The sequence below is a fragment of the Neoarius graeffei genome, chromosome 14 (assembly GCF_027579695.1).
Source record: "Neoarius graeffei isolate fNeoGra1 chromosome 14, fNeoGra1.pri, whole genome shotgun sequence".
Taxonomy (NCBI): domain Eukaryota; kingdom Metazoa; phylum Chordata; class Actinopteri; order Siluriformes; family Ariidae; genus Neoarius; species Neoarius graeffei.
Genome location: NC_083582.1, coordinates 35,991,987 through 36,016,541, shown reverse-complemented (window position 1 = coordinate 36,016,541; position 24,555 = coordinate 35,991,987). Strand labels below are relative to the sequence as shown.

The 24,555-nt window shown below is 44.5% G+C and overlaps 1 protein-coding gene across 1 annotated transcript; it reads left to right on the top strand.

Moving 5' to 3' along the window:
- The first annotated feature begins 691 nt into the window (after positions 1-691).
- ube2d1b (ubiquitin-conjugating enzyme E2D 1b) lies at positions 692-18,771 on the top strand. The gene is made up of 7 exons (XM_060939569.1): positions 692-925; positions 9,080-9,143; positions 9,250-9,281; positions 10,518-10,595; positions 10,683-10,788; positions 14,321-14,414; positions 18,290-18,771. Exons 1-7 carry the CDS (start codon positions 902-904, stop codon positions 18,333-18,335), a joined length of 444 nt encoding a protein of 147 aa, XP_060795552.1. The 5' UTR covers positions 692-901; the 3' UTR covers positions 18,336-18,771.
- The last annotated feature ends 5,784 nt before the right edge of the window (positions 18,772-24,555 follow it).

Genomic DNA, 24,555 nt, shown 5'->3' with positions numbered 1-24,555 from the left:
GATAAACAAAATAAACCGAGCTGGGAAGAATGCCATGCTTAAACATTTTCAAATGGATGTAAATCAGAGAGTGTGCTGAAATGCAAAATCAAATCAAATTAAATAAGGGATTGAGAATGTGCTGATTTATCTTTATTGATAAAACATTTTTGCAGTATGTACTGACAAGGCGTTTGTTCTCAAGCGTTATAGGAACTGTCTTCTTTGTGTTAATTTTTTAAATAGTTAAACAAGTAAGTTATGTTTACGAGTTAATGAATGAAGGGATAAAGCGGTGTATAAATTAAATGAACAAACAAACACTGTATATAATAACGCTTTTGTTAACTTATATTAAATAATGAGTCCCGGGATTGTTTGGTTAGTTGTGTTAATGTAATCGTTTGAACTTTTAATTTAAATAAAAAGTTTTCCAAAATCAAAAGTGAAACTCGATAATGAACAAATAAATGAAGCATGTTTTCTTGTATTATTTAAATATTGTTTATCTAAGTAGTGGTGTGTGTGTGTGTGTGTCCATTCCGGTTACATCGAATCGGCGAATCTACGACTAATAAATAAACACCTTGTTCACAAATCAACTCGCTTCTGACGTAAGACTTTTATTTTGACGTTGGCAAACAGCTCCAGCTCGATCCGAACCCGCGCGCTATTTAACACGCAGTGCACTAGATAGGCTCGCTCCACCTCGCTGTGTGCGGTAGTGGCCTGTGTAAGTGTGCACGGGGTGCTGAGGCGTTTGTAATTGAACCCCTCGATCCAGGAAGGAGAAGTTTCTGGCGCTTCGGTCCCATCATCGCTTCTCTCAGGGAAATAGAAAGTATTGTTAGCTTTTCTATAGCAATAAACTCGGACACGTTATCATCGGCACGCTTCTGGAGCTCACACACACACAGGCGCTATGGCGTTAAAAAGAATACAGAAGGTAAGAAGTGAATCTCCGGGAGGAAGTTGAGAATCATAACAGAGACCGGAGGGTGAAGTTTCCTCCAGCACACAGGCTACATGTATTTATTTACCTGTCAGTGTTTGTGTCTCTCTCACAGTGTATGATGTGTAAAAACTGTTTGATTTCTGTTGATCTCTGTGAATGTAGTGTAACTAATATTCCAGATGAATATACTAAAGATTATCTAGTAATGTGAACGGTTTAGTTAATTCCCTGCATTATTTTTAGCTCCTGTGTTGTAATTATATCCTGTTATAAATATTCATATCCTCCAGGTAAACATCAGTGTGTGTGTGAGATCATCACTGGACAGACTTTCAGTTCGAGCTGAGAGATTCACTGGCTGAGGTTCACTCCTGTAGTGTGTGTGTGTGTGTGTGTGTTTGTTAGCTTTAGCTCGGGTTAACTAGCCGTTAGAAAGCTAGTTTTGGGTTTGTTATCCGTTTCAAATGCTAACAGGGGAAAATTATTTGGAAAGATTATTTCTGGAACTTGTTTGACTTGTTTTGTTTTTGCTGTGTTTGCACAGTGAGAGTTTGGGGAAAGGCCCGGGCTGAATAAAGCTGTGAATAAAACTCGCTTCGCTGCTCTTCACCTGCGGCACAACAATCAGTCGCCCGGCGTTTTGTTTACACTCGGATTCACACTTTGTTTTTCTTTCTCTGTGAGTCGGTTGTCATTGTGCGAGTAAACAACACCATTCAGGAGTGTTCTGGTGTTGGACTAAACTCTCTCTTCTCTTCAATTCTCTTCTCATTAATTTCGCTCCTCCTCTCCCCTTGTCTCCTCCCCTTCTCTCCCCTTGTCCTCTCCCCTTGTCTCCTCCTCTCCTCTCCCCTTGTCCTCTCCCCTTGTCTCCTCCTCTCCTCTCCCCTTGTCCTCTCCCCTTGTCTCCTCCTCTTCTCTCCCCTTGTCCTCTCCCCTTGTCTCCTCCTCTCCTCTTCTCTTCCCTTGTCTCCTCCTCTCCTCTTCTCTTCCCTTGTCTCCTCCTCTTCTCTTCCCTTGTCTCCTCCTCTTCTCTCCCCTTGTCCTCTCCCCTTGTCTCCTCCTCTTCTCTCCCCTTGTCCTCTCCCCTTGTCTCCTCCTCTCCTCTCCCCTTGTCCTCTCCCCTTGTCTCCTCCTCTCCTCTCCCCTTGTCTCCTCCTCTTCTCTTCCCTTGTCTCCTCCTCTTCTCTTCCCTTGTCCTCTCCCCTTGTCTCCTCCTCTCCTCTCCCCTTGTCCTCTCCCCTTGTCTCCTCCTCTTCTCTCCCCTTGTCCTCTCCCCTTGTCTCCTCCTCTCCTCTCCCCTTGTCTCCTCCTCTTCTCTCCCCTTGTCCTCTCCCCTTGTCCTCTCCTCTTCTCTCCTCTCCCCTTGTCCTCTCCTCTCCCCTTCTCTTGTCCTCTCCTCTTCCCTTCTCTTGTCCTCCTCTGTCCTCCTCTCCTCTCCCCTTGTCCTCTCCTCTCCCCTTGTCCTCATCTCTTCTCCTCTTGTCTCCTCTTCTCTCCCCTTGTTCTCTCCCCTTATCCTCTCCTCTTCCCTTCTCTTGTCCTCATCTCTTCTCCTCTCCTCTTGTCTCCTCCTCTCCTCTTGTCTCCTCCTCTCCTCTTCTTCTCTCCCCTTGTCTCCTCTTCTTCTCTCCCCTTGTCTCCTCCTCTCCTCTCCCCTTGTCTTGTCCTCTCCCCTTGTCCTCTCTTCTCTTCGCCTCCCTTGTCCGGCATAGTGGTGTAGTGGTTAGCGCTGTCGCCTCACAGCAAGAAGGTTCCGGGTTCGAGCCCATTGGCCATGGGGGCCTTTCTGTGTGGAGTTTGCATGTTCTCCCTGTGTCCGCATGGGTTTCCTCCAGGTGCTCCGGTTTCCTCCACAGTCCAAAGACATGCAGTTAGGTTGACGTGGGGCGGCCTTGGGCTGAGGTGCCCTTGAGCAAGGTACCGGACCCCTGACTGCTCCCCGGGCGCTCTGGTGTGGCTGCCCACTGCTCTGGGTGTGTGCGCGTGTGTTCACTGCTTCAGGCGGGTTAAATGCAGAGGATGAATTTCACTGTGCTTGAAGTGTGCATGTGACAAAGGTTTCTTCTTCGTGTCCCTTCCCTTGTCCTCTGTCTTTCCTTCCCTTCCCTTGTCTTCTCTGCTTTTTTTACACTGTAGAAGTGACTCTGATGTTGATCAAAATATGACTTCAGAGGTTGCCAAGCAACCTCCCTGTGGGGGAAAAAGGGCAATAACTGTCATTCAGTATTGAGTAGTTTGATGGTATGTACAGTGTATACATACTGTACATCACTAACTTTCAGCTCATGCTGGGATCAGACTACATCCCTTTTTTTTTTCTTCCCTTTCAGGATGGTCATATCAGTTTAAGCAATCCTAGGGCCATAAATCCTTGCTATGTTTTGGTCATGAGACTGGAAACAAGTTTGGTGGCAACCAGTCATTGTTCACATCCTTGTGTGTCGTTGGGGATGATTAAATCAAGGAAGATGCCAGGATTCATCAAACTAGGCGAAAAAATTCTGACATGCTAGACTTTTTGTCAGGGTGTCATGGGACGTCCCAGATGCCACGTTGTTGTTGGATTACGTTGCACTATAAGTCTTTCCTGATGTTCGTATTTGGGCCTGACACTGGAAATCTGTCAGCCATGACAAAGTGGATTGTATGAAAATCAGGATGAATTTGTGAAGTCTGATCCCAGCACAAGTCAAATAAAACGCAGGCCAAGCTGGTAGACCAGGTGTGATGACTGGTAGGCGTGTGCAATTTTTATTTTATTTTTTAAATATTTTTAATTCATCCAGTTCCATATTAATCTGTACAATTTAATAAATCGATCATTTTTGATACATGGTTTTCTAGGTTAATTACTGCTATGATTAAAAATAGCCAGAGAATTAAATAGACAGGCTCTGACTAGTATTAAAGGCATTTACTTGTCCCCCTCCTTTAGAGGTCACTCTTTCGGTGAACAGTTGCTTATAGTATGTCGTATCTCATTCGTATTTTATTGATATCAAATCAGGGTAGCCCTAGTAGCTGTAGTGAAACCTTGTATGATGCACTAAATGGCAAAAAGTTTGGACACCTTACCATTACATCCATTTGTGTTCCTTCCACAAACTGTAGCTACAAAGTTGTACTGGATGTTTTTATATCCTGTAGCATTACAGTTTGCCACCACTGGAGCTAAGAGACCCAGATCTGTTTCAGCATGACAGTGCACCTGTGCATAAAGCAAAATTCATGAAGACATGGTTTGACAAGGTGGTATAGAAGAACTTGAGTGTCCTGTATAGGCATCTGATCTCAACCCTGCTGAACACTTTTGGGAACACGTTTCTCACCTGACATCAGTGTCTGACCTCGCTAATGCTGTTATGATTGAATGATCACAAATCCTCACAACCATGCTCCCAAATTAAGTGGAAAGACTTCGTGGAAGACTGGAGGTTATTACAACACCAGAGAGGGAACATCTTTGTTAATGCTCATAGTTTTGGAATGGGCAGATAAGGGTGTTTTTGGTAAGGTGTCTGTATACTTTTGGGCATATAGTGCATCAAGAAATTAACATTAGCCTGAAATGATCAGCCCTGCTACTTTTCTGAGAATAACATATGTGGATTGGAATATTAGACACCTTGAAACTAGCATTTATAAAAATGGTGTCTTGCAAGAGTATTCATCCCCCTTGGTGTTTGTCTTGTTTTGTCGCATTACAAGCTGGAATTAAAATGGATTTTGGGGGTTCGCTCCATTTGATTTACACAACACGCTTACCACTTTTTTTAAAGGTGCGCTTTTTTTTTTTTTTTTAAATTGTAACAAGAATTAAGATGAGGAGGAAAAAAAAATCTGGAGTGTGCATAGGTATTCTCTCCCACCCCCCACCCCCCCAAGTCAATACTTTGTAGAGCCACCTTTTGTTGCAATTACAGCTGCAAGTCTCTATTAGCTTAGCACATCTAGCCACTGGGATTTTTGCCCATTCCTCAAGGCAAAACTGCTCCAGCTCCTTCAAGTTAGATGGGTTGCGTTGGTGTATAGCAATCTTCAAGTTATGCCACAGATTCTCAATTGGATTGAAGTCTGGGCTTTGACTAGGCCATTCCAAGATATTTAAATGTTTCCCTTTAAAGCACTCCAGTGTAGCTTTAGCAGTATGTTTAGGGTCATTGTCCTGCTGTAATGTGAACCTTTGTCCCAGTCTCAAACCTCTGGCTGACTCAAACAGGTTTTCCTCCAGAATTGCCCCGTATTTAGTGCCATCCATCTTTCCTTCAGTCCTGACCAGCTTTCCTGTCCCTGCAGATGAAAAATATCCCCACAGCATGATCCTGCCACCACCATGCTTCACTGTAGGAATGGTGTTCTCAGGGTGTTGGGTTTGCGCCACACATGGTGTTTCCCATGATAGCCAAAAAGATAAATTTTAGTCTCATCTGACCAGAGAATCTTCTTCCATGTGTTTGGGGAGTCTGCCACATGCTGCTGGGCAAACTCCAAACGTGTTTTCTGAAGCAGTGGCTTTTTTTTTTTTTTCTGGCCACTCTTCCATAAAGCCCCACTCTGTGGAGTGTACAGCTTAAAGTGGTCCTATGGACAGATACTCCCATCTCTGCTGTGGATCTTTGCAGCTCCTTCAGTGTTCTCTTTGGTGTCTTTGTTGCATCTCTGATTAATGCCCTCCTTGCCCGGTCTGTGAGTTTTGGTGGATGGCCTTCTCTTGTCAGGTTTGTTGTGGTGCCATATTCTTTCCATTTTGCTATAATGGATTTAATGGTGCTCCATGAGATATTCAAAGTTTGGGATATGTTTTTATAACCCAACCCTGATCTATACTTCTCCACAACTTTGTCTCTGACCTGTTGGGAGGCTCCTTGGTTTCCATTTTGCTTGTTTAGTAGTGTAGCAGAGTCAGGGTTCTAACAGAACAGGTTGAGTTCTACAGATATCATGTGACAGATCACGTGACTCTTTGATTGCACACAGGTCTCAGGCCGTGTCACAAGAAATGGTCAGAAACTGAACTGCCCCAAAACAAGAACAAACCGATACAGCAACTCTCCTATTCCGTACATGTGCAACCTGCTCAATAAGTCTGGGGAATAATTTCCATCAGCAGCAAGCCGCAAATATTTTCCATGTCGTTAACACTTCTCTGTTCTCAGACGATTGAAAAATTAAGTGCAATCGATGTATACATATTTTAAGTTATGTGAATTTTATGAATGTGTTAATCATTGTGTGTAAGGGGTATAGTGTAAGACTCTTGCTACTTTTAATCACGAATGTTATGAGATGTGCAATATTGTTAGTCGTATCAGTTTTTAACCTTTAAGTCTGTAAACTGAAAGCAATTCAGTGGCGACTTCACTGCGGATTTCAATAAAGATATCTTGAAGGTGGATCTTAATCAACTAATTATGTGACTTATGAAGTGAATTGGTTGGACCAGGTCTTATTTAGGGGGTGAATACCTATGCACACTCCAGATTTCTGTTTTTTTTCATCTTGTCACAATAAAAAAAAAATGCACCTTTTAAAGTGGTAGGCATGTTGTGTAAATCAAATGGTGCTAACCCACCAACAATCCATTTTAATTCCAGCTTGTAATGTGACAAAACAGGACAAACACCCAGGGGGATGAATACTTTTGCAAGACACTGTAAATTCCTGATCAAGAGCAATCATTAGCTGGGCCATATAGTTAATGATTCTCATTTTATAATCACTACAATAACTTCCTGCATTCCTGGATGTTTAATGAGTAAGGCTTAAAACAAACAAACACAAAATCTGCAACGACAGACTCTTGTTCCTTCAAACTGCTCTCCGTAGATCTTCTGTAACTCCTCCCAACACATCTGAATCAGTCAGTCAGAGCAGTGAAGCCCACGCAAGGTGGTTTACCTCATCCCAAAAATACCTGAGGCTGTATTTTTACAAAGAATGCTAAAAATAGCTCTGAATTTGTATTCGAGACGCTTAATCACCAAACCTCCAGCACTCCGGTTACATAATTCCGACATCCTGGCTCTCGGTATAGACCCTTTTCACTCACGTGACCTTCGTAAACGCGACCGCCATTTTGGACGTGAAGAAATAACGGTTTATGGCACAGACCCTTTCGGTTCTCGCTCATCTAGCTGCTACAATGACTGCTTAGACTGCAACAATAATACCTAACACACATTTGAGGTGGGGTTTACATTAGACCGTATCAGCGGATCATCAGATTAACGTTTTTAAAAACGACTAGCGTGCACACAGCAACGCCAATACACGGATACGCTAATCACATGACTAATTCGGCACGCAAGTTGAAATGTGTCAGTGCAGCTCATCGCTTCCTCCTCAGCGGCTGCGCTCCAAATCACTCCGCCCTGAACAGCGAGTGCCCTCTGGAGGGTGCGCACTCCGGCCCTGCGCAGCTCACAGAGCGTGCGAGTGTAGTGCACGAGCAGTGATTCGGGACTGAGCCGCTGTGCGCAAGTCACTTACCACTTGCAAGTGGAAGGATGGCAAGCCTAAAGACCATCATAACTACACAATGGGCAGTATTTGCATCAGTATTTGCAGTATTTTCATACTTTTATACTCTTTAATGAAAGGTGATACAAGGCGGAAGTCCGCGCCGTTTTTCAGCAGTCGCGTCACATGACCAACGCCAGCGAATCAGGAAGGTGGATGTCACAGTGAAGTTGTCCAATGACGACGCCAGCTAGAGCTCAGCACAGCGTATCTGCGTATTCTGAATGTTTACACAGCACCGGAGCTGATACGATCTGGATTGAATACGTGGACCCTGGCGGATTCCCGTTTCCTGGCGTTTTAATGTAAACGGACAGTGCATCCGCGAAGAAAACGAGACAGATACTTGGCCTAAGTGTCCGTCGTAAAGATGTGACGAGTGTGTTCATTGATAAGCTAACACAATCTAAAAGTAGACATACCATCACACTGCCCTGGCGCTGTGTACAGTTTACCTTCTATGGTTTGTGCACTCACTATTTGCCATTACTTTCTCCAACCCAGTGTTCGAACTATGCCGATATTTTCGGGGGGTCTCCTTTTTTTTTTTTTTTTCCCTTGGGGGGGTGCTTGCGCTTGTCTCAGAGCGCGGATCTCCAAACACATGAAGCCTATCTTACGCACATATCACGCGGACTCCACACCTCCACACACGCATCGCGTCTGAAGTCGTAACTCATCAGGGGAAATCGTGTCCGCATTGGCATGTTCAAAAAACAACCTCGCGTCAACAATGATACCACACACAAGAAAAAAAAAAACAGTCAGGCTACTCAACACATCTGATCCACAGCAGCACCAAAGCATCACTGGAAATCATGTCAACAACCAATCTTCCATTTCAACACGCGTCAACAAACAAATGGCACCACAAACGTGAACGAATCGGTCAGGCTACCGATTCCAAACCCACAGCAGACGAATAATTAAATGCATCTTACCTTAAAGCAGAATCGACCACAGAGGAAGTCTGTTGGCACACTTCCTTTCTACTAGTTTGTGTCCCCAACCTGGCAGCAGCAGTCGTTGTCATATCGGTTTATTTTATCTTTGATGTAAACACAACACTTCGGATATGCAAATGCTTCCCATTACACACGATTGCTATATCAATAAACATTTTGCCAATATTTTAGAGACCATCCATCTTCTCCGTCGGTCAGCATCTGTCGGGATCCGATAAAATGATAAATCTTGCCTTGTGCGTTGATGGTTACTACATCCAGGTGCACAACAATATAATGGCATGATGGAAGTCTTGCTGAAAGTAAAAACTTTCTTTGATGGCTATATTCCTTTCGATGCTTCGCCGTCGTTCCTCGTTGTTGGCTGTGGTAGACTACTGGTAGTTCATGTCCAAAATGGCGGCCGCGTTTGTCGTGACGTCACGTGGGAAGGGTCTATACCTGAATGCTGAATAACCGGTACTCATTACACCTAAATGGCAAAACTTGATACTTTAAACTAAATGTTTGTAATAAATATCTGGCACTCAGGACTATGTGACGCAACAGTTCTTTTTTGTCACAAGACTTTATGGTGTATACTTGTTCAAGTTGTGAGCACTGCATTCCAGGTTCCTCAATCATTTAGTGTCTTCTTTTTGGTGTGTGTGTCATTCAGGAGCTTCAAGATTTGCAAAGGGACCCTCCTGCACAGTGTTCAGCTGGACCTGTTGGAAACGACTGTAGGTCTAATTGTTAAAACCTGTTCTTAAAGAACTTCTTTTATTAGTTATTGGTAGACAGCAGCCCTGAGATGTGTGTAATGTTCCAGTTTTCTGTGTTTTGCAGTGTTTCACTGGCAGGCAACAATAATGGGACCTGTAAGTATTTTTATTTTTTTTTTCCCCCTTTTAAGCTGACTTAGATTTTTGTCGAACACCACAATGGTTCTGCTTTATATTTCCCCAAAATGAAATCGCCAACGTGGCGGCGCGGTGGTGTAGTGGTTAGCACTGTCGCCTCACAGCAAGAAGGTCTGGGTTCGAGCCCCGTGGCCGGCGAGGGCCTTTCTGTGTGGAGTTTGCATGTTCTCCCCGTGTCCGTGTGGGTTTCCTCCGGGTGCTCCGGTTTCCCCCACAGTCCAAAGACATGCAGGTTAGGTTAACTGGTGACTCTAAATTGACCGTAGGTGTGAATGTGACTGTGAATGGTTGTCTGTGTCTATTGCCGCTTTTCCACTACCAACGCGGCTGAGTCGGGCTGAGCCGTGCCGTGCTGAGTTGGGCTGAGTCGAGCTGAGTGGGGCTGTTGGAGTTGCATTTCGACTACAACCATGCTGAACCGTGCTGGCTGGAAGTGGGTGGACACATTGGGTGGAGTTAGCGAAAGTGGGTGGACGTCACGTGATGTCGTTAGGTGGCACAAACAGTGACATCAGTGATCTTTTAAGCGGTAGTCTCACAACCCGGATAGTAAACAATAAACATGGAGGACATGGAGTCATTAGTGTTGCTGGTCTTGGTGCTGTGGCTTGTTGTCACCGACAACGCCAACAGATACTGGCAAGAGCGTATAGATGAGGCGAGGCGCATAAGGCTTCAGAAATTCTCGTAATTTGTAATTCTTCTTCTTCCGGGTTTACGGTGTTTACAGATCGCAGCGTGCTCGCGGGGCGTGTGTGGGCATGTGAGGACACTCCTCCTCACCAATCAGTGCACAGGGGAGTGTCTGCTCACGCCCCCAGCCTCACTCAGCTCGGTTTGGCTCGCTTCAGCCCTACTCCAAAACCGTGCGAGTTTTGGGTGCTAAGCAGGGCTGAAGCGAGCTGAGTCGTGCTGCTCTGAGGTAGTCGAAACGTGAGCTGTGTCGGGCTGAAGTGAGCTGAAAAAGGGTAGTGGAAAAGGGCCGTATGTGTCAGCCCTGCGATGATCTGGCGACTTGTCCAGGGTGTACCCCGCCTTTTGCCCGTAGTCAGCTGGGATAGGCTCCAGCTTGCCTGCGACCCTGTAGGACAGGATAAAGCGGCTACAGATAATAGATGGAAATCTCCAACACAGGATGCAAAGTAAAGTGAAGACTGTGTCTTAATTTTCCTTTTTTTTTTTTCCCTCAAACAGACTGATAGTCCATACCAAGGAGGGGTCTTCTTCCTTACTATCCACTTTCCCACAGACTATCCCTTCAAGCCTCCAAAGGTAATTCGGAACAACCCAGTCTGTCTCTACGTCCTTCCATGGTGATTTGATTTAATCAACATTTTTTTTTTTTTCTACTTTTAACAGGTAGCATTTACAACAAAGATTTATCACCCAAACATAAACAGTAATGGAAGTATTTGCTTGGACATCTTGAGGTCACAGTGGTCCCCAGCACTAACAGTTTCAAAAGGTACAGACACTTAATTTTCAGTCATGCCATGCATTAATAGATTATAATAATACCACGGCATTATTGAGTTCTTGAATCTCATTGGTCAGAAGATGTTGATTTATACCGATCAGCCATAACATTAAAACCACTGATGGATAACGTGAATAACATTGATGATCGCATTACAATGGCACCTGTCAAGGGGTGGGATATATTAGGCAGCAAGAGAACGGTCAGTTCTTGAACTTGATGTGTTGGAAGCAGGAAAAATGGGCAAGTATAAAGATCTGAGAAACTGACAAGGGCCAAATTGTGATAGCTAGATAACTGGGTCTGAGCATCTCTAAAATGGCACATCTTGTGGGGTGTTCCCAGTATGCAGTGGTTAGTACAGAACAAAAGTGGTCCAAGGAAGGACAACCAGTGAGTCAGCAATAGGGTCAAGGGTGTCGACAGCTAGCCCATATGGTCCAATCCCACAGAAGAGCTACTGTCGCACAAACTTCTGAAAAAGTTAATGCTGGCTAAAACAGAAAGGTGTTGGCTTTAACTTTTTCAGCAGTTTGTGCTACAAGCATCTTGTAGTATTTTGGTTACCAGTTTTATTTACTGTGTTTTGTTCAAAATAGTGCTGTGAACTTAGCCTGGGAAATCCCATGCTGCTTTGCACAATCGTTCCGATCTGAAAAGACAGCATGGAAACTATGGTCTAAAGGCTCGCTTGAGTTAGGGAGCCAATCAGAGAGTGGGGAGGGGTGGAAAGACGGTGACGCGTACTACTCGACAAACGGAAGCTTGTAGTTTACTTGGGACTGTTTACGGATCACGTTTAACATGGCGGCGAGTGATAAGAACCAAACTTTTGATCAAGCTTTAGACACTGTTCTGAATAGTTTAGAGTGAAAATTTGTTTTAAAAAAAGAACAGCGTTTGGCGTTAGTCTTTCGCCTCTTCGTCGCTCTAACTACGTCACCGGGTACAACTGCCATGATTGGCCATGGGCTACGTATACGCCAAATGATAGACATTCGCAACATCCAATAAACGGCCGTTGACAATCGTAAACCACACCTCCCCTACGAGAAATTCAGTAGGTGGATTCCAGACCATATTTCACTTGTGATATGGTCTGGTGTGATATGTCTGGTGTGATATGGTTTGGTGTGAACTATATCTGTTTTCAAAATGGTAAAAAAAAAAAAAAAAAAACACGTGTTCATGAATTGTCTTAGAAGCATTATTTAGTACTAATGAGCACATTTTTGTTTCACAAGTCTAGTGTAAAGACTAAAAAAAATTAAAAGCGAATTGCAAGAGTTTGATATCGGCTTTTCAATATATCTGCCAAAAAACTTGTCATTTGACCTTTCAGAAGAACCAAACAAAAGCTGTGATAATCAAAAGGTAAATTTTCTTAAAATAAACACCACTTACTTGATATCAAATCCGTAGCCTTGGTGAATTTCGTTTATTTTTTATCTGTCAATTTATCTTCCAATACTACAAAGTTCTAACAAGGTTTCTCTTATTTTGGTTCTGATTGGTTCCGAAGTTTATCAAGAAGTAGAACGGGTAATTGCACTTGATCAGGAGAAGTGCTGATTGGTTACGAAGTTTTTGCTATTGTTACACTCATTCTTACAACACGATGACACAATGGCAACTGCCTCGCTTCGCCTCCATGAGGCAGTAGCCACAGAAATGGTAATACTTGGCAAATTGCTGTGGTGTAAGAGGAATAAAACAGTTCAGGACATGCTGTTGTTGGAAAATCATCAGCCTCCAGGTGGTAAGTATCTCTGCTGTGCATTGGGCCACCACCCTGTTGTTGATTTTTATTTATTTTCATTTGACAGGACATTGTGTTTATTCCTTACATGCATTTATATAGTGGCATGCAAAAGTTTGGGCACCCCTGGTCAAAATTGCTGTTACTGTGAACAGTTAAGCAAGTTGAAGATGAAATGATCTCCAAAAGGCATGAAGTTAAAGACGACTCATTCCCTTTATATTTTAAGCAAGAACAATTTTTTTTTTATCTTTTACATTTTCAAAATGACAAAAAAGGAAAAGGGCCTGAAGCAAAAGTTTGAGCACCCTGCATGGTTATACCTAGTAACACCCCCTTTGGCAAGTATCACAGCTTGTAAACGCTTTTTGTAGCCAGCTAATAATCTTTCAGTTCTTACCTGGGGGATTTTCACACACTCGTCCTTGCAAAAGGCTTCCAGTTCTACAAGTTTCTTGGGCTGTCTTGCATGCACTGCTCTTTTGAGATCTATCCACAGATTTTCAGTGATGTTTAGGTCAGGGGACTGTGAGGGCCAGGGCAAAACCTTCAGCTTGGGCCTCTTGAGGTATTCCATTGTAGATTTTGAGGTGTGTTTTGGATTATCATCTTATTGTAGGGCCCATCCTCTTTTTAATTTCAACTTTTTTACAGATGGTGTGATGTTTGCTTCCAGACTTTGCTGGTATTTATTCGAATCCATGCTTCTCTCGACCAATGAAATGTGCCCTGTGCCACTGGCTGCAACACAACCCCAAAGCATGATCCATCCACACCCATGCTTCAGAGCTGGAGAGGTGTTCTTTTCCTGGAATTTGGCACCTTTTTTTTTTTTTTTTTTCCTCTCCAAACATACCTTTGCACATTGGCCAAAAAGTTCTATTCTGAGTTCATCAGTCCACAGGACTTGTTTCCAAAATGCATCAGGCTTATTTAGATGTTCATTTGTAAACTTCAGACGCTGAATTTTGTGGCTAGGACGCAGGAATGGTTTTCTTCTGATGACTCTTCCATGAAGGTCATATTTGTTCAGGTGTCGCTGCATAGTAGAACAGTGCACCACCACTCCAGGGTCTGCTAAACCTTTCTGAAGGTCTTTTGCAGTCAAACTTTTTTTTTTTTTTTTTATTTGCCTTTCTAGCAATCCAACGAGCAGTTCTTTCAGAAAGTTTTCTTCATCTTCCAGACCTCACCTCGATCTCCACAGTTTCTGTTAACTGCCATTTCTTAATCTGAGGAAACAGCTACCTGAAAACACTTTGCTATGTTCTTGTAGCCTTCTCCTGCTTTGAGAGCATCAATTATTTTATTATTCAGAATGCGAGGGAGTTGCTTAAAGGAGCCCATGGCTGTTGATTTTAGGGACAAGTTTGAGGAGTCAGAGAATTTATACAGCTTTGAAATCTGCATCATCTGACCTTTCCTAACGAAGAATTTGAACAAGCCACAGCTCAATAAGCCAATTAAGGTCTGGAACCTTGGTAAAAGTTACCTGAGAACTCAAATGTATTGGGGTGCCCAAACTTTCGCATGGTGTTCTTTTTCTTTTTTTTCACTCTTGAATTGTACAAAACAAAAATAATACACATCTTGCAGAAAACGCTGAAAAGAAATGTCGTCTTTACCTTTTTGCCTTTTAGTGATCAGTTCATCTTCTGCTCACTTAACTATTCACAGTAACAGACATTTTCAGTAAGGGTGCCCAAACTTTTGCATGCCCCTGTATATCCTTTCAAAGCTGCTTTTTTTCTTTTTGTACAGTTCTGTTGTCCATATGCTCCTTGCTGTGTGACCCAAATCCTGATGACCCTTTAGTCCCAGACATAGCACACCTCTACAAATCAGACAAAGAAAAGTAAGTGTATTCCTATGGCACCTGATTTTCTGTTCTTGTAGTATGTATAAACTGTGCTCTTACTGTTATCCTCCAGATCATCATTAAATCATTTTGAATATACAGTACACTCACTGAGCACTTTATTAGGAAGACCTACTTATTAATGCGCATTATCTCATCAGTCAATCGTGTGGTAGGAGTGAAATCCTACAGATGCGGACCAGTAGCCTGGGCCCGCCCATCCTAAGCGTGACGCAACACGAGGACCTGTTGCGAGCTTAGTCTGGCCAGGCAAGCTATCTCCAGCTCTTCCAAGCTCCCGAAAAATCGGGAACCAATCAACTTTGAGCATCTCCAACGGCCCTGGGTAGAGGCGTGTTCAAGGCACTGACGTAGCAGAACTGCGACCGGAAGCCATAGATTGAAGCGCTTCCGGCATAGATTCTGTAAACATTCACGCTTCCGCATCTATTACGCATAGATGCTGTATTGAAAGCATTCAACGGGAAGTTCTCATTGAAAACGGAGCAAAGAGCAGCCCTGGAGGTATTTATTGAAAGGAAGGACGTTTTCGCCTTGCTCCCGACCAGCTTCGGTAAGAGTTTAATCTACCAGTTAGCCCCGTCGCGTCTCATACGTCAGAGGAAAGAGTGATGTGATTGGTTTAAGCTTCGTCACAGCCTTTTCTGGCTTTGACCAGTAGCAAACTGGGGCATTTCAGGGAGGCGGGTCAACCACGGGCTCTGGGAAACGGTTGGGCTTAATATCTTGGCCAGACCAATAGCTCTGAGAGCTTTGAAGTCGCGTTAGCCAGGCTAGCGGACCAGGAGCTTTGGGTAATGTTCACGTCAATCATTAGAATGTGGGGGGAGAAAAAATGTGATCTCAGTGATTTTGACCATGGTATGATTGTTGGTGCCAGAAGGGCTGGTTTGAGTATTCCTACAACTGCTGCTCTCCTGGGATTTTCACCAACAGTCTCTAGCGTTTACACGGAATGGTGCGATAAAGAAAAACCATCCAGTGAGTAACAGTTCTGCAGATAGAAACACTCTGTTGATGAGAGGGTCAGTGCAGAATGGCCAGACTGGTTTGAGCTGATGGAAAAGCTACAGTAACTCATAAGCACTCTGTACAACTGTGGTGAACAGAAAAGCATCTCAGAACGCACAACATGTAGAACCTTGAGGTGGGTGGACTACAACAGCAGAAGACCACGTCAGGTTCCTCTTCTGTCAGCCAAGAACGGAAAGCTGAGGCCGCAGTGAGCACAGGCTCACCAGTACTGGACAGCTGAAGACTGGAAAACCATAGCCTGGTCTGATGAATCTCGATTTCTAATGAGGTGCACAGGTACACAGCAATTGTTGCCACCAGCATGAATCCATCGATATGTCAACAGTCCAGGCTGGTGGAGGTGGTGTAATGGTATGGGGAATGTGTTTGTTTGGGGGGGGGGGGGTTAACTGCCTGGTAATACCAGTCAGTCTTCACTTGAATGCCTGACTATTTGAGTATTGTTGCTGACCATGTTGATTTCCACTACGATAACGCACCATGTCACAAACAAGTCGCTGGATCTGAGTCCAGTAGAACCTCTTTGGAATGTGGTAGAATGGGGGATTTGCAGCACAAAAGTGTGTCTGAAAATCTCAAGGAACAGCATGATGCAATCACAGACCAGAAACTCAAAGGAATGTTTCCAACATCTTGTGAAATCCATGTCATGACGAATAGAGGCTGTTTTGAGAGCAAAGGGAGGCTCTGTTTTACTAGATAGGCGTATAGTGTTCCTAATAAAGAGCTCAGTGGGTGTAGATGTACACTATTATGAGGGGAAATGATTCTAGCTTTTCCAAACAGGATTTTTAATGGTAGTAAAACTCTCCCTTACAGAGCTCTGCATTAAACCTTCAAATGTTTCCTCTAGAGCAGGGGTTCTCAACCTTTTCTGCTTTAAGGCCCACCTATTCATGTTTGTAACAAGTCGGGGCCCGTTAGAAAAGATCTCCAATTATTTTTGGCTCATCTATTCGATTAGAATCGAATAATCTATTGTAAAGTGTATTCAGATGGGAGCCCAGGAATTAAATAAATGCAATTAAAAACAGTTTTTAATTGTAGGTATTTTAATTGTAGGTACCGAACATTCCTCCCCCCCCCCCCCCCCCCCCCCCCGTTTATAAAAACGTTTTATCCACACCACCTCATCATTGAAAAAAATCCCTTCCACACATAACCGAACATCTGCGTTTTCAATCACATTCATAAGCATTCCAAACCTGTAGATGGCATTATTTCCCCAAATCCTACCCCCTAATCACATCAGAATAGCCCTCTGTTGGCGTCACTTCCGCCTAAACATAAAACATGGCGCCAAGCTCGTTCGTCTGGACAGACTCGGAGACAGAATTGCTTCTAAACACAATTTTGGAGTATAAACTTCAAAAGACGCAAGAAAACGTTGATTGGAAATCTTATCAGTAGTTGGGCTTCTAAAATTAAACGTGTAAATAGCACCTGCACAATAATTAACACTTTCAAGGCGCTACTCCGATCCATTACTCTTTGTTCATGCTTAATCTGGCTTCTGCAGTAAACAAAGGTCGCATGTTTGACGTCAGGGCAGATTTGTTGTCATTTTTTTGGCACAGATTGTGACGTTCTAAAACGCAAACCTCTGGTTATCTCTGTCTACACGAAAAGGCATACACGGAGTTTTCAAAAATCTTCACTTTGCCTGGAGTTTTTTTTAAAAATATTCGTTTTTGATGTGTTTTCATGTGGATGACAGGCCAAAATGTAGAAAAATATCTTCGATTTAGCAGATACCCGGCTACGTGTGGACGGGGTCTCCGTCAAAAGGGCTTAATGATCTAAAAGTGGAGTCTGGTCCATTAACACAAGAACGTATTGCCATGTTTGTGTACAGCAAACAAGTTATTAAAACCAACAAACACACTCCAAAGACGTGGATATAGAAAGCACTCAATGGGATTAGGTCCTTACACGCTAATAAAATTTTTTTTTTTTTTCCCTATGAGTTGGAAAATGAGTTCCCCGACATCTCAAACTACCTGGTGCTGCAGACATCGTTCTACACGGACACACAGATGAAAACCTGGAAGAGCATAGAGGCGTACAACTTTTTATATGTGGCTGGGTTAAAGATCTGGGGATCAAGACACTACAAGACAGATGGCGGTAGACGGATCTAAGTGCAGGGAGAGTGTTTTGTTCGCAGGCGTGATATTTACAAAAGCAAAGCAGAATATTTAAACAGCGTTATGAACATGGCTAGAAACAAATGTGACCGTGATGATGCATCGCAAAGCCTCTGTGAAAACAGCTTCCGTAGCTTCCTGCGTGTGCTGATTGCACTCAAATCAGTATCGGGTGTTTCCCATAACAGTTGGGTCCCAAGCATGTGCACAACACGCTCCGTGAGCACGCACGGTCGCTGGAGCCACGCCAGACTCAAGTGCAGAAAGGTGTGACAGTCAAGTGTTCACCTACTGTGTGACCACAACTTTTATCTCGCATGTATATCGGCATCAAAATGCCTCATTTTCATCGATAACCCATCGCAAAGCATCACCAGCTTTAGTGTGATCGTAGCTTAATGAGGTGGATGTGATGTCCGATACAACCCAGCAGCTGTACCCTACTACAAGTAAAAAAATTCAACTTGAAAATATATTTGCGGCCCAGTGGTTGAGAAACACTGCCCTAGAGCCTTTTAAGTTAGCTAAATGTCACTTTTTTCTTTTCTTCCCCCTACCCACCTAAGAGTGTACTAATCTGTTAAATAGCAAGTCATAGCAGGCATGTGTGTGTTTTGTGATTTGTCATTATTTTCCCTTTTTTTTTTGTTTTGTGTTTTAAATTAACAGATACAACAGACTAGCAAGAGAATGGACCCAAAAGTATGCAATGTGAAGACTTGATGGACATTAAGTCACAGATCACTGTCAATTTTAGTATCTTCAAGTACTTAGGTTTTATTATTGAATACATTGTATTGATGACATTGACCATCTTGCAATGACTGATAAGAAGAGCTGAAGTAGTATTTCAGAGGGGAGTGTTTTCTTTGCACAAAACAAAAACGAAGCAGTTATTCACTTTGTGCGTTTACTCCCCTCATTTAGCCCCCTTCAGGCAGTGTCAGGCACTTTGCATTTTCTCTCTCATATTCTGTATCGGTTTTAAGAGTGGCATGCCGTTGTACAGCTGCAGTAACCCCGGGAGAGGGAAATTTAACAACCCATGTTTCTCATTTAATCAGATCCATTTTAGATTTTTTTTTGTTTTAATTGTATAGTTAAAATACAACTTTTTTTTTAAATTTTTCATTAAAATTTGCTTTAAAATGTTTTGCCTCTGTTTTTCTCCTTTTTATAACCTTTTAATGCTGTATCTCATCTTGATGATGAAGAAGAAACCTTTGTCACATGCACACTTCAAGCACAGTGAAATTCATCCTCTGCATTTAACCCATCTGAAGCAGTGAACACACACACACACACACACACACACACACACGTGGGCGCACACACACTCAGAGCAGTGGGCAGCCACATGAGAGCGCCCGGGGATGAGGGGAAGCTATGACCTAATGGTTAGAGATGCAGTTTTGGGACCAAAAGGTCACCGGTTTGATTCCCTGGACCAACAGGAAGTGCTCTTGCAGGTCTCGACATTAACTTTTAAACCCACTTATCCTGGAGGGCAAGTGGGGGTAAATTTTCACTTGCCCCCTATTTTGCAAGTACTACTTTTTTATTTTAGGAAAACCATAGAATAGTTGTGAATTGCAACATAAAATGAAGATCACACATTGAGTTGAAGTTTGATTATTGGCTAGTTTTTACTTGTAATGGACAATAACAATTTTATCCAAAATAGTTTTTCCTGAAAAAAAAAAAAAACGCACTGTTGGAGCCAGCTATGGGCAAATGGCCCCACTGCCTTGTGGGTTAGTCTCAGGAGAGCACAAGGCTAAGGGAGCTAACCCCAACAGAAAAACCCAGAGTGAAGCCCCGCAGACAGTTGGTCATGGACTCTGTCACCCTTCCAGCAGCTTCTGCAACCAAGTCGTCCCCAAACGTAGTGCCCTGCACTTCTTTGGACTCTGTCAATGAGGTTGAGAAGGGGGCCCTGTTGTCTAGGCAGGGCAAGGCCAACATACACTTCGCCCTGGCATGCGCCCTGGAGAGGTCACTCCAGTCTCCGACATGTGGTGAGAATACAACAAGGAAGACAGCATTTACCGGTTATAAGTCCTAGCTCAACTGGTGTAGAGTCTGATGCCAGGGGCTGTCTTCATCGGTGGGAGGGGCCATCACGTGCCACTGGTCAGCTATCGCCCACCTCAAGTCGAGCAGCCCTCGACCAGTAAGGTGCTGACCTGCCACGGTCTGCCTGCTTCAGTGGGTGCCTGGAGCTTAGAGTCTCAGTGCTCGACAAGTGGATCGTCAAACCTGCGCCAGGCAAACATCATAAAACGAAGCCTCCAGCTCTTCGTATAGCAAGCTGGAATGTCAGGACCATGCGTCCAGGACTGATGGACAATCTCGAGGTAGTGGACGACACCAGAAAGACCACGGTGATCAACATGGAGCTGCTCAGACTGAAAGTAGACATAGCAGCCCTGCAGGAAACCAGACTCCCAGACAGTGACACGCTGAAGGAGGAGCACTACACCACCTTCTGGCAAGGCAAGAGCACAGAGGAAGCCAGAGAGCACGGGACAGGCTTTGCTGTCAGAAATGCACTGCTTTCCATGATCAAGCCTCCAACAGATGGCACAGAGCGATTACTCAGCCTACGCCTGTCCACCACGCAAGACCCAGTCACCATCATCTGTGCCTATGCCCCCACTCTACAGATAGCGGTAGAGGTCAAGGACCAGTTCTACGAGTCGCTTGACACCAGGACCAGCAGTATCCCCATGCAAAAGCACATGATCCTCCTAGGTGACCTCAATGCTAGGGTTGGTGCCGACCACGAGTTTTGGCCAGCTGTACTCGGACACCATGGCATCGGGAAGATGAATGAAAACTGGCAGAAGCTCCTGGAGCTGTGCTGCTTCCACAATCTGTGTTACAAACACCTTCCACAACAAGACATGCCATAAGGTGTCCTGAAGACACCCCCAGTCAAAACATTGACCAGGTCCAGCTGGTGCCATTGTCAGGCGCGACTCTTTGAACAACATCGCCAACATCAGAGCCTATCACAGCGCTGACTGATACCGACCACACTCTAATCATCTCAAGAGTGAAGCTCAGGCCCAAGAAGCTTTACTGCTCCAAACAAAAAGGTCAGCCGAGAATTAACACCAGCAAGATGGCGTACGCCAAGAAGAGCCAAGAGTTTGTGGAACTGCTGTGTCAGACTCTCCCCAAGACATCAGCTGGCAGTGCAGAAGAAACCTGAGCCTCCCTTCGCAGTACCATCTACAGTGCCGCCATAACAACGTACGGCAAGAAGGATCTGAAGAACACTGATTTTGAGGCAAACATCGCAGAGATGGAGCTAGGGCTGTGCGATATGGGAAAAAATGAATATCCCGATACAGTTTCTCCATTTCACGAAATACGATATATATCTCGATATATTAAAATCTCCTCTAAAAGACCCCATGAAATCTAACTTTTACTCTTTACTGTTTTCACTACAATCCCTGCAGATTAAATAACATTCTTGGTTAATTTTACAGGTGGTTTTCAACAACATGTTTTTCATGTTAGTGATTAATCACAATTGAGTTGAAATAAGACTATTTTTATTCAACAAGGATGTGGCACAAACTGCAAAAACAATCTTGAAAATTGCAGCAAAGGGTCAATACAATACAGAGCTGCTCAGAGCTCAAATCAATAAAGTGCAAGCTCAACACTGAGAGACATTTAGCCTAAAAAAGAAAAGTGCTCATTCATTAAATTATTTTAAAAAATGGAGGTAGAGCTCCGGGGCGGCACGGTGGTGTAGTGGTTAGCGCTGTCGCCTCACAGCAAGAAGGTTCGGGTTCGAGCCCCGTGGCCGGCGAGGGCCTTTCTGTGCGGAGTTTGCATGTTCTCCCCGTGGGTTTCCTCCGGGTGCTCTGGTTTCCCCCACAGTCCAAAGACATGCAGGCTAGGTTAACTGTTGACTCTAAATTGACCATAGGTGTGAATGTGAGTGTGAATGGTTGTCTGTGTCTATGTGTCAGCCCTGTGATGACCTGGCGACTTGTCCATGGTGTACCCCATCTTTCGTCCGTAGTCAGCTGGGATAGGCTCCAGCTTGCCTGCGACCCTGTAGAACAGGATAAAAGCGGCTAGAGATAATGAGATGAGATGAGGTAGAGCTCCAAGCTATTAACCTGACTACTGAGAACCACTGGAACATTCACAATAGAGAGAGAGATTGAGGGAGAGAAGAGGGAGATCTGTAAAACATAATTTTTCTCTTTGCACACTTTTGAACTGAATGTTTTCTGGCTCTGCCTCTCAGATGTGTATAATTCTGGTATTGCCTTCTCTGTAAAATGTCTGCAACCAGGCAACTCATATTTGGGATCGAGTGTGTTTTTTAGTAATTTTTGGAAGCCTGGTTTTTCCACCTATACTAATTGGGATCATGTCTTCGGCAATGAAGTTAGTGATTGCATCCGTGATAGCTCTCCATCTCTGACTCGTTTTCTCATATGGGGTGGCTTTGGAGAACGAGGCCGCTATGGTCATTTGTTTAGCTTGTGTGTGTGTGGGGGGGGGGGTAGCTTGTGGGCAAGTAGTTTGGAGTCTAAGAGACTCTTCATACTGTACCGGGTGAGTTTTCAGGTGATGGAATATATTTGTAGTGCTGCTGCCTTTCGTGATGACAGTTTTTTTGCACACTTTACAAACTGGCATTTGCTGTTCCATGTCCTCCTCGCGATATCCAAAAAAATGCCAGATGACTGACCCCTTACTAGTTATTTTAGGAACCAATTTGTCTGCTTCCATTTTTAATTTGTCGCTGAAATTGACAGAGCTTACACGGTAGCCTATGCAACACCAGCGATTGCACGAACTGAGTCAGCGCTGTAAACTGAAACTAGAAAATCTTCCCGCAAGTTCCTTTCAGCACCTAGATGTTGCCCGGGATTGGTTGGCAAGTGTGTGACTTTTTTTTTTTTAACCCTTAGGCAGCCTCTCACATTACTGTCTGAGGGACCGGGAGAAAACCACCGGAAAATGTTTTAAACAAACGCACCAAACACGAAACAAACGCAAGTCGGCAGATGACCATAAAATACTCAATAGTTAAGATATAATAATTTTATGTATCTCACACAGAATTTTCGGAGATATATCGAATATACTCGATATATCGCACAGCCCTAGATGGAGCCTGTAATCGAGTCCAAGTGGACTGCTTTGATTACAAATGCAACCTTGGCCAGAAAAACCTGCAGGCACTAAGATTCGCCCGCAATAAGGCCCAGCAGACAGCACGCCGGTGTGCCAACGATTACTGGCAGCACCTCTGTTCCTCCATCCAGATTGCCTCTGACACTGGCAACGTCCGACGCATGTATGAGGGAATCAAACAAGCCATAGCGTACCCATAAAGAAGACCGCTCAGCTGAAGACCAAGACCGGGGAAGTCATCACGGACCAGGAAAAGCAGATGGGGAGATGGGTTGAAGGAGCTCTACTCCAGAGAAAACTCTCTCCCAGAAAGCCCTGGATGCCATAGAAGACTTGCCGGTCTTAGAGGAGCTGGATGCAGAACCCACTGTTGAAGAACTGAGCAAGGCCATCAATGCTCTCAGCAGCGGCAAAGCACCAGGTGAGGATGCCATCCCCCCTGAAGTCATCAAGAGCAGGAAGCCAGTGCTGCTGAAGCCACTCCATGAGCTCTTGTGTCAGTGCTGGAAGGAGGGCAAGGTACCCCAAGACATGCGTGATGCCAAGATCGTCACCCTGTACAAAAACCAAAGGTGATCGTAGCGACTGCAACAATTACTGTGACATCTCGCTGTTGATCATCATGGGAAAGGTTTTTGCCTGAGTGGTACTGGCCTGATTGCAAACCCTGGCTGAACGCATCTATCCTGAATCCTAGAATGGATTCAGAGCAGAGAGATCAACCGTGGACATGAGCTTTGCTGTCCCCCAGCTACAGGAGAAGTGCCGTGAGCAGCAGATGCCCTTGTACTTGGCCTTTATAGACCTCACCAAGGCCTTTGACCTGGTGGGCAGACGCAGCCTCTTCCAGCTGCTAGGCAAGATTGGCTGCCCCCCAAAACTGCTCAGCATCATAACCTCATTCCACGAAGGCATGAAAGGCACAGTCTCCAACGGATCAACCTCTGAGCCTTTTGAGATCTGCAGCGGAGTGAAGCAGGGCTGCGTCCTTGCTCCAACTCTGTTCAGAATCATTATCTCCCTGCTGCTGGCATATGCATTCAGCGACTCAGAGGACAGAGTCCATCTACACACAAGAAGTGACGGAAAGCTGTCCAACCTAGCCCGCCTTAAAGCCAAGACCAAAGTCCGGCACGTTCTGATCAAGGAACTTCTTTTTGCTAATGTAGTGCTGACCTCCCACACACAGGAACAGCTTCAGAGACTGATCGACCGCTTTGTGAAGGCCTGTCATGAGTTTGGGCTGACCATCAGCATCAAGAAGAAAAAGGTGATTGGTCAAGATACCAACGATCCTCCAGTCATTAACATCGGTGATGGAGCTTGACACCACTGACAGTTTCACCTACCTGGGCTCGACCATCTCCAGCAACCTCTCTCTGGATGCGGAAATCGACAAACGTATCGCCAAGGCCGCTGCTGTGTTGTCCAAGCTGAGAAAGTGGGTGTGGAGCAACAAGCATCTCACAGAGAACACCAAGCTCAAAGTGTACCAGGCATGTGTCCTGAGCACCCTGCTCTATGGCAGTGAATCATGGACAACATATGCCAGGCAGGAGAACCAGCTCAAGAGCTTCCACCTTCAATGTCTTAGGCGAATCCTCAACATCTCCTGGCAGGACTGAGTTCCCAACACTGAGGTCCTGGACAGAGCAGGTCTCTTTAGCATGCACCTTATGCTGAGCCAGAGGCGTCTTCGATGGCTTGGCCACATCCATCGAATGGAGGGTGGCCACATCCCAAAAGACCTTCTCTATGGT